Source organism: Furipterus horrens, unplaced genomic scaffold (genome assembly GCF_987537825.1).
Source record: "Furipterus horrens unplaced genomic scaffold, mFurHor1.1.pri manual_scaffold_6, whole genome shotgun sequence".
In the NCBI taxonomy this organism is placed as follows: domain Eukaryota; kingdom Metazoa; phylum Chordata; class Mammalia; order Chiroptera; family Furipteridae; genus Furipterus; species Furipterus horrens.
The window spans coordinates 12,914,631-12,930,719 of record NW_028327176.1 but is presented as its reverse complement, the minus strand read 5'-3'; the positions used below and the strand labels follow the sequence as shown (position 1 = coordinate 12,930,719).

At 35.4% G+C, this 16,089-nt stretch overlaps 1 protein-coding gene and 1 pseudogene across 1 annotated transcript in view; both read left to right on the top strand.

Moving 5' to 3' along the window:
- ATAD2B (ATPase family AAA domain containing 2B) overlaps positions 1 to 16,089 on the top strand; it is a 130,223-nt gene that overhangs the window by 83,759 nt on the left and 30,375 nt on the right. The window contains exons 19-20 of the mRNA XM_090280952.1: positions 4,342 to 4,527; positions 14,168 to 14,303. Coding sequence (XP_090137078.1) covers positions 4,342 to 4,527; positions 14,168 to 14,303 — 322 coding nt within the window. The remainder of the gene's footprint in view (positions 1 to 4,341; positions 4,528 to 14,167; positions 14,304 to 16,089) is intronic.
- Positions 10,101 to 11,048, top strand: LOC150005673 (mitochondrial import inner membrane translocase subunit TIM14 pseudogene; annotated as a pseudogene).

The following is a 16,089-nucleotide window of genomic DNA, read 5'->3' as shown; positions in this document are numbered from 1 at the left end:
GAATCTGTACTTTAAATATCCCAGGGTTACTATTCTAGGTCTTCAGTAGATCCCGCTTTGAAATGTAGTACTTTTGCAGATCACTGGAGACTAGCTAGACATTTATTACTGAAGCAATTGCCAGAGTTCATAAAGTGTCTGTGTGTGTGTGTATGTGTGCGTATGTACGCGTTACTGAGCATTTCTTAGTCTTCCAAAGGCTCCGGAAGGAGAATGGAAAACCCTGGTGTAGCCTGGAAGATTTGTGGTTGTCTCATGAAGTTCACAATTGATTGTGATGTTAGTATCTGTAGTAAAAGACTTGTATTAACACTCTTAAAAACAACAGTAACAACAACTCTTGAGTCCCCTTTTCTGACATCTTCAAATGTATTTTTTTTTGTATTGTTTCTATGGTTGGCTTAGGCAAAAAGTGATTGATGAGTGTGCTGTATTTTATCTTACTCATTAATACAGAACTATGATCCAGTTGATAAATTTATATGTGGTCTATCGAAGCTTTGGAGTTTGGGTCCTATATGATGTTACAAATAATTTTAAATGGTCAGTAAGGTCGTTTTTTGGTGAAAATTTTAGTATTTTTTTTTCTCAGAAGGAAAATGTATCTGGAAATGCTCAGAGGAAATCCTTTTCGATTAAGCAGCATTAAGGAACTAATATACTTACCTATGTATTTACTTTGGATTTGCTTGTGTTTGTGCATAAGGGTTTCCAGATTTCTCCTGACAGTCTGTGTATCCTTTGGATAATCTTGTGTTTGTGCACATGGCTTTCTGTGTTTTACCATAGTAACAATTTTTTTTGAGTTGTAAACAAACTAAACCATGCTGGTTCAGAGTATACCACATTGATGAAAATTCTTGATTTTCTTAGGTAATGAAAATATCAGAAAAGAAAGTTGGGTAATTTAATTTTCATAACAGGGTGATTGGTATTATAACCATTATTCAGAAGTCCTAGTATAGTTGTGTTTTCTAACAGGTTGATTTTATATGCTTGTAAAGAAACTGGGTACTTTTATTTCTTCATTCCTGAATCTTCATATTCCAGACAGTGACTTCTTTTTACAGAGATGCTCTATAAATCTTAGGTAAATAGAATATAAATGGAGTAAACTTATATATATGGAATAAAGATAGCAGCAATATATATAGGTATTTATTTTAATATTTTGTGATAGCATGGTGTAAGGAATTAAATTTATTTTAACAGTACTTTTAAATTTTTATAAAAATTGAGAATATTTTATCCCCCAAGACTTTTCTTTTACTTAGGTTTTATAAATTTAGCACATTGATAACACTGTAATGTGACTAAGACAAATTGTGGAAGTTTATTGATGACAAAAAGTTGTTCTCCTCTTTCTCATAGAGGCCCTTTTAGGAGAGTGAAAGCTGTGCTGGCTTGGAACTTACTGCTTCATTCACATTTGTTTAATTATTCTAGTTTTCAGGTTCTGAAGAAAATGGCATGTATATTCTTAATTTTTAAAATATAGTAAATTTTTATGCCCTGAACATTTAATTTGGCAGCTAAAGAACTGACTTGAAAGTTTAGCTTTTGAGATAATAAGCACTCATGTAAATATAGGTGCAGTTTATGTTTTTAGTGTTTCTTTATGTGGGTACTTCTAACTTCAGTGGCCTGATTTTTGCCTTTCATATCTTTAATATTCAGAGAGATTAGTTTGTGATTTTTTTTTTAAATGAAGAAACATAAATATGTTTCATAAGGGACCATGATATCTGGGGCAAGAAGAGGCCAGAAGGAAATAGAGTATATTGTTTAAAGAATGAAAATGAACAGTTTCCCATACACTGATGTTTGTTCATTTCATTTGTGCAAGAGTGCTGGTCATGTCAGAGGTATTTTGAAACGGTTGGTTCAGTAATTTGGCCTACTGTCTTTTTTTCTCTATAACAGTTTTTCTGTTTTCTACTACACCTTGCACATCCACCAATCCAAGACAGCCTGTAGGTGAGTATTTTTCTAGTTATCAAATGGCATCACTTGTTTCCAAGACAGTTGCCGCTTCACTAAAACTAGGCTTTATTTTTCTACTTGGAATTATCTGGTTAATTGATTTCACAGAGTGTATCTTATTCCACAACTTTAAAAGTTACCAGCCAACTGCTGAAGAGTTGTTTTTACATTATAGAAAAATCACAATAGGATGAAACTTTTTTTTCTGAATTTTTAAATACTATTCTTAGACTTTGTACTTTTTGAATTTTCATTGTGAAAACTGGAGAATTAGAACAAGTTGACCATATATTTACAGGAAATATGAAAGTTTATTTTAATACTCAGAGATACTATAGAGTAAGGGATTTAAAAGAAAACTTGTTTTAGTAGTGCTTTAATTTTTTTCTAAACATTAAGGATGTTTTTCCTCTAAAGGCTAAAGAGAAAAACTTTGAAAAACTCTCAACTCTGTTAGAGTTGGTGGTGCTTATATATGTCTAGATCAGTCTTGCAAATAAGTTTAAAACACCTGCAGTACCGCATTATTTAACTGCTCTGGCTCTGTGAAGCTTTTATTATCACTTAACCTTGTGTTGCTTTGCCCGTACTCTTTGATACTTGTTAGCAGCTAGTTGTCCTTAACACATATTTCGAGAAAACTTAACCTGCAAGTACTAGAATGAGAGGCAAAATTTCCTTTTTTAAAAAGGCAGGGGTTTCTCATCTCTTCCTGCGCACCTGGTAACTTGCATGACTGAATTACGGGGTTGGTTTTGTGAGGTCTCTCAGTAAGCTGCGTAGCTCTGTAGTTTTTTCCCACAGCCACCCTTCTCTCCCCTGCTGGCTCTCCCTGGTTTCACAGCACCGAGCGGGAGCTGGGAAGTGACAAAGGGTGTCGGTCACTGTCTTCCACATACCATGCCTGATGTGGGTGGCATGTAATACATATATATACATATTTTTAATCAAATACCTCACTTGCCTTTGTGCTGCTGTGTGGTTCCTTCGTTTTGCCGATGTTTATGCTTGTTTTTCTCTTATGAATCTTCTACAAGAACTTTGGAAAACAATAATCCTTGCATTTTCAAGATCTAGGATAAGAGGGTGCGTGTTTGCAGAAAAGGTCAAACTTTGAGTCATGAAGGAGTTGTGCTGTACACCTGTTCTGGATTGGTGGATATGCAAATGTTAAAGGGAGGGAAGGAGCAAACGTTACTTTCGATGCGAATGGTCATAACATCCAGATTTCCAGTTTGGGGAAAACATTTTATTTGAGCATCTTCCATCTGGTTCATTATTAAATTGGCAATATATTTTATTTTACACAGAAGGTTTAAAGCTGTGTAAAATGTAATATTTGAAAAATTCATGCAACTGGTAGGCTTCCTCATTAAAGAAAAATAATCCTTTTAATTCTTAGAAACATTTCTATTAATCCAAATTATTTTAAACATTAAATTTTTATTTCTGTCTCTTGCACATTATACAGAATAATTGAGACATGTGTTTCAAAATAAGGAAAAATAGAGAATTTTAGAAATAGAATTCTCAAGTTAAATTGAAGAAACATAGATTTTAACACTTATTTCTTTCTACAGTTGTTGAAAGTCTTAAAGAGATGTCATGTTGTCCTGTGAGAATTTATTGATGGGCTGTTGAGCTATTATTGACATGTATGTAAAGGGCAGTAGTTCTGCTTGGTAACCTACTGGTAGCCAACCTGTTCCTTACTGGCGTGTGTTGGCGGAGTGTGGCCAAAGCTATGGTTAGGACTCTTTAACTAACTCCTGAGGAAATTTTATTTTGTATTTTCTGACAGTGAGGTGTCTCAGAGCTTTTTGCTAATGTATTTATTGCTCTTTAGAGATGTAAGTTTTGAATTGAAGGTTGGGTTCACCGAATAGTTCATTAAATTTAAGTCTAGGGTGGTACTTCTGTTCAAAATGTTTATTTCATATATTTAGTGATTTTAGGCAATGTGCACAAACATGTAAACTATGTCCTCCTCTTCTTTGTGCTTACTCATATCACTGTGACAGGTGACATACAAGTGCATACTTATCTCTTTATTTGCAGCGTATTTTATAGTGGTATTTTGCTTTATATTCCTATGATAGATAAGTGGAGCAATTTGATACCTTTATACTACTAATATATACGGAATAGGAATAATAAAATAGCAAAATATACTTTAGGGTGGTAAGGGTAGATAGAAGCTATATATATAAGGCATGTGTATTGTATCTTGAACAACTTACATATTTGGGTTGAAAATAATTACCATAACAGGCCTGACCCATTTCATGTATTTGGGGCTTACCGAGTAGAGTTTAGAATAATATCAATTTGAATTTTTAATTCCAATTCTTTTCTTAGATTTTTCGTGAAGCTCGAAGAACAGTACCTAGTATTGTTTACATGCCTCACATTGGTGATTGGTGGGAAGCTGTCAGTGAAACTGTGAGAGCTACTTTTCTGACTTTGCTACAAGATATACCATCATTTTCTCCTATCTTTTTATTGTCTACCTCTGAAACCATGTACAGTGAACTGCCTGAAGAGGTAAGAACTGACTGAATGTTTATTTTTATTATATTGTTTTAAAATAGTTGACCTTGTAAATTTGACACATTTTAATTGCTGTCAAGATTCACTACTGTCAAGATTCATGCCTTAATTGTTCCACTTATTAGCTGTGTGACTTAAGCAAGTTTGTTTCTTTTTTGGTATAATAGTGATGTATTCCTCACTGTTGTTGTGAAGATTGAGATAATTCATGCTTACACCAGAACTCAATATGTACATATACAGCTCCTACTAAGGAGATTTTAGCTGTATCATCAATTCCATTGTAATTATCCTTCTCATCCTTATCTGTTAGATAATTTGGTGGGATTTGACCTTTCAGCTTCTTCATTGGCATCCACGTGTTCAGTTGAATATTATTATTATGGTGTGTATTTTTCAAATCTGATATTTAGCTTTTGAGTTCAAATTCGGCTCATATTTAATATATTAAAATCACAGGTGTTGCCCTGGCTGGTGTGGCTCAGTGGATTGAGTGCCGACCTGTGAACCAAAGGGTCACTGGTTCGATTCCAAGTCAGGGCACATGCCTGGGTTGCAGGCCCAATTGGGGGTATATGAGAGGCAACCACACATTGATGTTTCTCTTCCTCTCTTACTCCCTCCTTTCCCTCCTCTCTAAAATAAATAAAATCTTAAAAAAAAAAAATCACAGTTGTCTTAGAAACAATTTAATCAACTCATGTGAATGAAACTAATTTTTAAAAATTATTTTAATACCCTGAGTTTACTAGATTTTGAAATAATCTCCTTGAGAAATATTTTGCCCAGATGACACAGTTCTTATAAAAGATTTGCATGTTGCCCTGACTGGTGTGGCTCAATGGGTTGGGCATTGTCCTGCAAGCCGAAAGCTTGCTGGTTCAATTTCCTGGTCTGGACACATGTCTGGGTTGCAGGCCAGTTCCCCAGTTAGGGGTGTGCGAGAGGCAACCAGTCGATATTTTTCTTCCTCTCTCCCTCTCTTCTTTTCTTCCCTTCTCTCTAAAGAAAATAAATAAATAAAATATTTAAAAAAAAGATTTGCATGTTTTAAATGCTATAATATAAATCTTGATTATATAAAATTTTATGATTAAGGTATTTGTTTACTGAGTTTTCAAATTCTATTTTAGTGCTTGTTAGTAATCTTATGAAAGTGGATTTGTACAACTTAACTGCTCTCGTAAGAAAGTATATTAAATGTTGAAACTCATTTTTGGTTATTCAAGCTCTGATGTTTGAAGGCCATTAATCAAAATGGTTTTTTTTTTTTTTTTTTTCATAGGGGGCAATAACATTTAGTAGAATGCTGTATGTAGTAAGAGAAAAACCAAGGTACTGACATACTGGTCTTTTGATCTCTTGGGTCAGTTTGCACCTAGAATAGCTTCAGTTTCCTCATCTATGAGATGTGGATAAAAGCAAGCTTGTTGGTGTGAGACAATATATGTGAATCTATTTTGGAAACCACAGAGCTATGAAATGATTGGTATTATATTAGTAGTATAAAGTAGGAATGTACTTGAAATTGGTTTAGAAGAATGGACTGAACCTGAAAATAACTTAGGAGCTACTTTTTAAATTTTAATTGTCACTGTCCATTAACTTTATTATTTACAAGAGATAAGCAATATTTGTAATATTAAGGGTTCTGTTTAGGAACATTTAATTATCTTAAGTTTCACCTACATTGTTTGAAACATTTATAAATAAAAGTCTTATGAACCCATCTTCTTCATATAGAAATTTTCATTTTGCCTATTCCTATTATTTATTTGCATATGTGATTTTATTGTTGGTTTAATTTTTTAAAGTTCACATTATATCGTGTACATTTTCAGTGTTACTGTATTGTCATTTTAATTTTTTATTATTTGTTTACCAATACCCTTAATTAGTAGCTAAAATATTAGAAATTTTTTAGCATTGAATCTTGAAATTTCAGCTCTTTTTTTTCTCTTTGCTCTTATTAATCAAGTAGCTATCATTGATATTCACATTTGTGGGGTGAAGATTATGGGAATTCTTTTTTTAAAAATATTTTATTTATTTATTTTTAGAGAGAGGGAAAGGGAGGAAGAAAAACACTGATCAGTTGCCTCTCACATGCCCCAAGCTCGGGACCCAGCCTGGAACCCAGGCATATGCCCTGACTGGGAATCGAACCAGTGGCCCTTTGGTTTGCAGGCTGGCAATCATTCTGCTGAGCCATACCAGCCAGGGCTATGGGAATTCTTTTAGATGACTGATGACATGTTTTATACTAATTGTTCTTAGGAAATCCTCCTCTGCCTCCAAGTCTTTAATTTAAATTCAGTCATTAGAATGACTTGCTTTCTGTAGGTCAGAAACTGAGACCAAAAAATAATTAGTCACCATGGGACTGATGTGTTATTGGGAAGTGTTTTCTCTGTGAGATAAAATGATAATCTCAACTCTTAGAGCCCCTTTGACATTCTCTTGTAAATGTTTCTATGGTTATCTCTCCTAATACAGTAGTCCCCAAAGTAAATTTGTACTCAGGACAATGCATTGGTACATACATTTTATTTTTCAAATATTTTGTATATTGTTTGTAATAGAAATCATATTAGTAGAATAGTATATTTAAGTAAATATACATATATTGGAGGGAATACTTTCAAATAGGGAAATGCAAATCAAAACCAAAATGGGATACTGCTTTATACCGATTAGGATGACTCTTATCATAAAAATAGACAATAGTGTGTTGGACAGGATGTGAAGAAATTGGAATCCTTGTGCATTGCTAGTGGGAACGTCAAATTGTGCAGACTGTTGAAAATAAATGGTACAGTGATTTTAAAAAATATTAAATAAAATTACATTATGATCCAACAATTCCACTTCTGGGTATATACCCAAAAGAAGTGAAATCAGGGATTCGAACAGATATTTGTACAACCACATTCATAGCAGTATTATTCAAATAGCCAAAAGAAACAACAGAAGTCTTCATTGACAGATGAATGGGTAAACAAAATGTGGCATATACTTACAGTATAACATTATTTAGCTTTTAAAAGGAAGGAAATTTTGACACATGCTATTTGCATAAACCCTGAATACATTATGTTAGGTGAATAAGCCAGTCACAAAAGGACAAATATTACATGGTTCTTCTTTAAGGAGGTTCCTAGTGTAGTCAGATTAATAGAGATAGAAAGTAGAATGGTGGTTGGTAGGGGCTGGGGAAGGGCAGACTGGAGAGTTAGTGTTTAATGGGCACAGAGTTTCAGTTTGGGAAAATGAAAACGTTCTGGAGCGAGATGGTAGTGATGGTTGCACAACAATATGAATGTACTTAATGCCACAGGCTGTACAATTAAAATAGGTTAAAATAGTAAATTTTATGTTATGACTATTTTACCATAATTAAATTGAAAAGGAAGATTGCAATTTAAAAATGAGGTAAAGATTTGAATAGACATTTCACCAGAGTATATGTACTCTTGGGCTAATAAGCATGGAATAGAATTTTCAATATCATTAGTTATTTAGGACTACTGGCCAAGATGGAGGCATAGGTAGACATGCTGCGACTCCCTCACAACAGAGAAGGAATTTACAACCATCTCAAAACTAAAAAAACTCAGAAGGTCCAGAAAGTCAAACTACATGGAAGTTCAACAAACAAAGAAATAAAGAAGAAATACTCAGCCAGTCGGGTAGGCGAGGTGGCGCCAGGGCAGAGAAAACATGGTGCAGATTGGCAGTAGCCACTACAGTGGTGGCTGGTGGCAGTGGTGACAGCAGCACAGGTGCTGTAGCCTCTGTGAAAAGCGCATACATTTTAAACCTTGGAAGCGATCCGAGCCCCAGACCATACTGCACAGCTCATGGTTCCAGTGCCAAGGAAAATAGGACCATGTTACTTCTGACTGTGAAAACCAGTGGGGGTTGGGGCGGAGAATAAACTGCCTGACTCTCAATGGAGTCAACTTGTTTAGTATGGGAAGTGGGAGAAGTGCGTGGAAAAGGGGCGAGTGCGAGGCATTTCTCCCTCTCAGACCCCTCCCCCACATACAGCGCCACAATATGGTGGAACAGGTTACTCTGCACTGACAAATACCTAAGGCCCCGCCCCTTACACTGTAACAGGTAGGACAGCTCTACCTAAGACACAGAGGCAAACACAGAAAGCTGTGAAGATGAGGAGACAGAGAAGTATAGCCCAAAAGTGGGGACAGATCAAGGTTCCAGTGGGAGATTTAGGCAATGAGTAGATAGCCAACCTACAATGGTGATAATGATGCTCACCGACTTGACAAACAAGAGTAAGTACATCAGGGAAGAAATGAAGGCTATACTAAGTGAAACGAAAATCCACATGAAACCAATGGTGAAGGGAAGGAAACCAGGGCTCAAATCAATGAACTGGAACATAAGGAAGAAATAAACAACCAGTACAGAAGGAGGAAACAAGAATTGAAAAAAATGAGGAGAGGCTTAGGAACCTCTGGGACAACTTTAAACATGCCAACATCTGAATCATAGGAGTGCTAGAAGGGGACGAGGAAGAGCAAGAAATAAAAAATTATGTGCAAAAATAGTGAAAGAAAACTTTCTTAATTTGGTGAAGGAAATAGACATACAAGTCCAGGAAGCACAAGAGAGTCCCAAACAAACTAGACCCAAAGAGAACCACACCAAGACACATCATAATTAAAATGCCAAAGGTTAAAGATAAAGAGAGAATCTTAAAAGCAACAAGAGAATGAAGAGAGTTACCTACAAAGAGGTACCCATAAGACTATCAGCTGATTTCTCAAAAGAAACTTCGCAGGCACGAAGAGACTGGCAAGAAGTCTTCAAAGAGATAAAAAGTGAGGATCTACAAGCAACATTACTTTATCCAGCAAAGCTACCATTTAGGATGGAAGGGCAGATAAAGTGCTTCCCAGATAAGGTAAAGCTAAAGAAGTTCATCATCATCAAGCCATTATTATATGAAATATCAAAGGGACTTACTTAAGAAAAAGAAGATCAAAATTATGTACATTAAAATGACAACAAAATCACAACTATCAACAACAGAATTTAAAAAATAAAAAGAAACTAAGCAGAGAACCAGAGTGGGAACAGAATCATAAGTATGGGAAGCTTGTGGAGGCGTGTCAGATGTGAAGGGAAAAGGGAGAGGGGGGAAATGGTGCAGAGATTAAGAAACATAGGAGGAGGGTGCAGAATAGACGGGGGGGGGGGTGTTATGAAGAGTATAGAAAAGGATAAAGTCAAAGAACTTATGGACGACCCACAGACATGAACTAAGGGAGGGGGGTAGGCAGAGGGGAGCAAAGGGAGAAGAAATTGGGAAACTATAAAGGCATAATCAATAAAATATACAAAATAATTAGTTATTTAAGAATAAGATACCACTGTACAACCACTAGAATAGTTACAATTAAAAAAACATAGATAATACCAAGTGCTGACAAGTGTGTAGAGAAATTGGTCTTTGTATATTGCTGGTGGAATTGTAAAATGTTGTTGTTGCTTTGGAAAATTTGGCAGTTCTTAAAGTGTTACAACTAAATTTACTAGCTTTCCGGTAGAGGCATGCATTTCGTGGCCGCGGCCTCCAGGCTGGGATGAACTGTGCTCTTGGGGGAGGCGGCGGAGCCGAGCCGGAGCCGTGGCCAGTACAATGGTAGCAGTTGGACTGACCATTGCTGCTGCAGGATTTGCAGGTCGCTATGTTTTGCAAGCCTTCAAGCATATGGAGCCTCAAGTCAAACAAGTTTTTCAAAGTCTACCAAAATCTGCCTTTAGTGGTGGTTATTACAGAGGTGGGTTTGAACCCAAAATGACAAAACGGGAAGCAGCATTAATACTAGGTGTAAGCCCTACTGCCAATAAAGGAAAAATAAGGGATGCTCATCAACGAATTATGCTTTTAAATCACCCAGACAAGGGAGGATCTCCTTATATAGCAGCCAAAATCAATGAAGCTAAAGATTTACTAGAAGGTCAAGCTAAAAAATGAAGTAAATGATGAATTTTAAAGTTCTTAGTTATGTGTACAAGTACCAGCTGTTTAGAAAATGTCCCAAAGCTACACATTTTAAAAATGATTTAGTACAAACTAAGTCAAAGCCTTGTGTAAGTTTAAATTTGAGGATTTTAAATCAGATTATAGAATATTTGGAGCTTACTGCTCAACAATTACGGGTAAATACATACCATTTGATTAGAAATATTGTTCATTACTCATTTACCAAGGCAAAGTGAACATGCAGGTCTCTACTCTCAAGGAACCCCAGTCTTAACAGGAGACTGATAACTGGTAATTAAACTACAATGTGATAAATACTACAATGGAATTAGTATAGGTTGTTATAGAAGATGCATCTCATTGGGAAGAAAGGTTTTAAAGGTACAGAGAGCTTGGAACTGTGAATTTAGCCACAACTTTGACCTAAAAAAAATTGATGTACGTATGCATATGTCACTTGACAGAATTTGGATTTCATATATTAAAAACCTGATAAAAAAGCAAAAAAAAAAATAAATAAAAATAAATAAATAAATAAATAAATTTACTGTATTACTCAGCATTTCCACTTGTAGGTAACTACACAGGAGAAGCATAAACATATGTGCACACAGTTCTATGCAAATGTTCCTACTAGTACTATTCAAAATAGTGGAGACAACCCAAGTATTTATTTGATGGATGATGAAATAAAATGTATATACATATGGTGAAATACTATTTAGCAATAAATGAATGGACTGCTAATACAGCCTTAATGGTGGACGAACCACAGTATATTATGCTAAGTGAGAGAAGCTGGACACAAAAGACTGCCATTTTTATGATAGGCAATTTCTACAAGAGGCAACTCTCTAGAGACAGAGAGCATGTCATTGGTTGTCAGACTGGGAGTCTGAGTGAGAGTCTGGATTGACAGCAAATGGACACAAGGGGACTTTTGGGAGTTGATGGAAGTGTTCTAAAACTGACTTGTGATGGTTGCACAACTGAATTAATTTACTAAAAATCATTGAGCTTGAAAAATGTTTAATGAGAAATATTAGAAGATATGCTTAAGTTTATCTTGGTAAGTCAGAGAAAGCATCACCCAGAAAGCATTGGCTTGTGTGGAGAGTTAAAAAATAGTTTGGGAAAGGGAATAGCAACAGTGTGAGCCACTGTGAAAGACAGCATCATGGTTTTTTTTCAGGGAATTATACAAGGTTTGTCTCCTCGCGGCATGAAGCTTGAGGCTGAGAATGTCAGGAAATACGTTAGGAGTAAGTTGGAAGAAAAATAATTTAGTCTGCTTGTAAAATGATGGATTCCAAGATGTTTGTAATAGTCACCTGGCAGGAATATCACAGGATTTTTGTAGCATTACTCTCAGTGTGGTTTGTATTCACAAAGTTCAACACAGCATTGAAAAATGTTGAGAAGAAAGAATATTTAAAACTGAAAATAAATGTTTTGATACTTTTGAAAAAAATCTTGGTATTGTGTTCTGTTTATTTTTTCAAGAAATGGTTAATGCTAGCTATTTTAGCTATATCTTTTTAAAATAATTTTTTTATTTTATTTATTTTATTATAATTTGTTTGTTTATTTATTTATTTTTAGAGAGAGGGGAAAGGAGAAAGAGAGGGAGAGAAACATCACTGGGGACCTGACGTGCAACCTAGTAATTTACCCTGACTGGGAATCGAACCTGCAACACTTGGTTTGCAGGCCTACGGTCAATCCATTGAGCCACGGCAGCTAGGGCCTATTTATTTTATTTTTAGAGAGAGGGGAAAGGAGAAAGAGAGGGAAAGAAACATCACAGTGTGGTTGCCTCTCACTCACGCCCCCAACTGGGGACCTGACATGCAACCTAGTACTTGACTCGCAGATGGACACTCAATCCACTGAGCTACAGAAGCCATGGTTATTTTGGCTCTAACTTGTCTAATTCTTTACTCTTGCAGGGTCTCTATATTTCTCTGTCTCTCTCCTCTAAGTCTCTTCCTTTGTGGTATCATGATGCTTTCTTATGAGATCCTTAAGATCTTGACAGCAGGAAGTTAAATGTATTTTCTTCAAGTTTATAACTGTAGTGTCTGGCATTATATATGGAACATAATGGGTGTTCAGTGGTAAATTTGCTTGCCAGAACTTTTGAAGAAGGGCCAGCAAAGCACAGATCAAAGGGTCGGAGGGAATTGTACATGAAGGTAGTCTGCAAAAAAATATTGGAAGGATACAAGGTAAAAATTTATAAACTCTTATTAAAAATTTGGTTTGGGGTTGTGGTAAGTAATTTCCATCCAAGTTTTGAAAGTGTTTACTTTTCATTGAATGTTTCTTTTCTATCTTAGAATTTTAGAGCTGGAAAAGGCCTTTAGAGATTATATAATTTAGTCTTCTCCATTTATTCATTTTGTGACCTTAAACTAGTTACTTAAACCATTTCAAGCCCAAGTTTCATCTTTAAAATGAGAGACTCCTTCGTACCTCATTGTCATGAAGATTAACTGGTATAATATTTATGAAATTCTTAGTCTTCAATTCAGTAAGTCGGTAGACATACTAAATTGAATGGATATCCAAAGTTTACCACAAATGTGTGGCTACATTTGAGATAAAATCTGATGTCTTGAATTTTAATTCAGTATTTGCATACTGTCATGGTTGGTACTTTTCATATTAGAGATTTCCTCCCTTTTTAATAGCAGTTTCCAGTGTGATGTGGGCTGGGGAACAGAATCACAAGCTCTACTCATTCAGTACAGGCTTGTGCATTGCTATGCACCAGGCACTGTGGTGAGGTATAGGAAAGCAGATGAATAAGAAATGGTCTGTTCTCAGGGAATTTGGTGTCTAGAAGTGGAAAATAGACTTAGAAAAAACACAAATTATGTGTGCAAACGAATGAGGATGATGTAAAGAGGATATAAAAGCATACCTTGCAAGGGGGACATCTTGGGTTAAAGTCTTTCTAGAACAGATAAACAAAGGACAGGTATAGGGAATCACTGGCTGGGAGGAACTGACTTAAATTGGCTGGGGAATTTTGCATGGAAGGTGGTATCATTGTGGAGCATTCTGTGAAGAGACCGAAGGTATAGTTTATCTGCAGTGAAATCAGGATTCCAGCGGATACAGTAGAATAGACTTGCTATGGAAAGAGCTCAGGAAGGGAAGTCAGAGGAGAGGAAGTACCCAGAAACAGTGTAAGAGGAGGCAGTGTGGTTGGGTGGCATCCTACCAGCTGTCTGTTGTAGATGCTAGGTAATTACTCTTCAGCTCTTCTTCAAAAAGCCCTTTGCCATATGCCTATTATAATCCACTATCCCTTGTGCTATTAGTGCTATTATCTTCTGACTCTTCTAGTTATAGTATAATTTATTAATAATTTATTAATAACTTGGGCAACTGAGTCACTCTTTCATTCTTGTTTAGTCCACGAGGTTGATCCTTTCAACAGCATAGACTAGGACTAGGTTAACCCTGACCCTACAAGAGATTTTTTTTTCACCCCCCCCCCATGTGAATCTTAAATAAAGATTGAAAATGGTGTTGGAAATGGAAGGAATTGTAATTTGGTATAATATGTAAGTTTTTAATTATATATTTAATGTCTTTGTGTGTTTGTAGGTTAAATGCATCTTTAGAATACAGTATGAGGAGGTCTTGTATATTCAAAGGCCTATTGAAGAAGACAGAAGAAAATTTTTCCAGGAGTTGATTCTCAATCAGGCGTCAATGGCTCCACCACGAAGGAAACACACTGGTAAAGTTCCTAAAGCCGTTGGGAAAATGGGGGTGGGGGATGGATTTAAGAAATGTCCTTTCTTGGAGTCATTTTTAAAAAAAGAAAGCCATTTCTTTATGGGAGTGAAGACAGTTCTTCAGGTTCTGTTGATCTTTAAATGGACTCATGTGGAAGTGGCCATTGTGTTCACCAGACTTGAGATTGGGAAGTAGGAGCCTCGTGGCTAAAGCTCTCCTAATAGGGGCCTGAATTCTCCTTGTCACTTCAATCCAGATGCTCTCCTTAGATTTCACATTCTGAGGCTCAGAAAGGCCAAGGAGAAAAGTCTTTGGTTCTGTTCTGTTTTAGTCACTTTAAGTATCAAGGTCATGAACTGTCAGGTTATAAACACCAGGTATTTTGCTGATTACTTTGTGGGCTAGGGTAGGTTTGATGAGCCAAGAGCTGATTAGAACATTTGCCTTTTCTGGTTTATTTATTCATTAATTTTTCAAATATTTATTGATCACTTATTATATGCTACCTAGGCACTTGGAAATCTATCATGGCTTCGTTTTAAACATTGAAGTTTTCTTAGATTTGGGCTCATAGCGTTAAGGGAAGCCTCAAAATTTGTCAGGTTTTGATCCCCTGCCTTAAGAACTGCGTTCTAATTCATTCAAAAAAGAGTTTCTTCTCCTAATTTTAAAGATGAGTAAAAGATAAGATCCTCTTAATATTTCAGCTTCTTCTAGAAAATAGCAATCCTGTTTGGTAAAAAAATTTAAACCTCTTTCCCCTTGTTCTTTTATGTTTCTTGTAGCTGTTCTCGTATGATGTTAATATATTTCCTATCCCTGCCAAGTGTTTGCTTTTCTATATTTGTTCTACTTCTTTTTTACTGGTGATACTACCCAACATGTTAATAATTTTATGGTCCTTTCGTGGCTATTTTCCATATTTTCTCAGTGTTTTAAAATGAATACCCATCAAATAGCTATAGTTTTGGGGCTTTTCTCCCCGGAAACCTTGGGAAATTCAATATGGAATTTATACCTTGTGATTATTGGTTGTCTTCTATATTTCTAAGTAACTATTTAAAATACTTCATTATGAAAATAACTCATTTTAATAAGATATTTTACATGCTTCTAGATATATTTTAGTTTTATAGACCTGAATACTCTGTGTTAAGTATTAATGTAATTCTTTTTCTTTTTGAGTTGCTTCTGTTGACTTTCATTTTTTATTTTAGAGGCTATTTGAAATGAGCAAGAATCCTTAGAATTTTAATCCTGAGCTTCAGTATGGTACCAGAAAGATTTTTTAAGGAATCAGAGAACTATGATTAAGAAAGTTAATACTTTACCTTTTAAGATTTTTTGGGGTGTGTGTGTGTGTGTGTGTGGTAGATAGTGAATACCACAAATTTTATATATAACACTTTGGATTTGGTTTTCCATCTTCTCTCTGTGTCTTTGGAAGTTTTTTTTTTTTTTTTTGCTCCCAGCTGTTGCCATTTGCTATCCCTACTATATTGTAGTAGGACTGTGAGAGTAGGAGACTAAAATCAGAATTGCTTTGGGAACAGGAAAGATCAAAGAATTGTTTCTTGCCAATTTCATTTTCATGCTTATAAGGCAACCCCATTTTAAGAAGAAGTTTTTAAACAAGGTGACTTAAGCAAATCAGTATACAATACTTCACCTGAAGATATTTATGTTGGGTTTGAAATATTTTTTTAAGTTATATGTAAATATCATTTCAAAATCAAATTATTTAAAATCATATTTTCCCTTTAAAGGAATCCTATTGCGAGTTATTT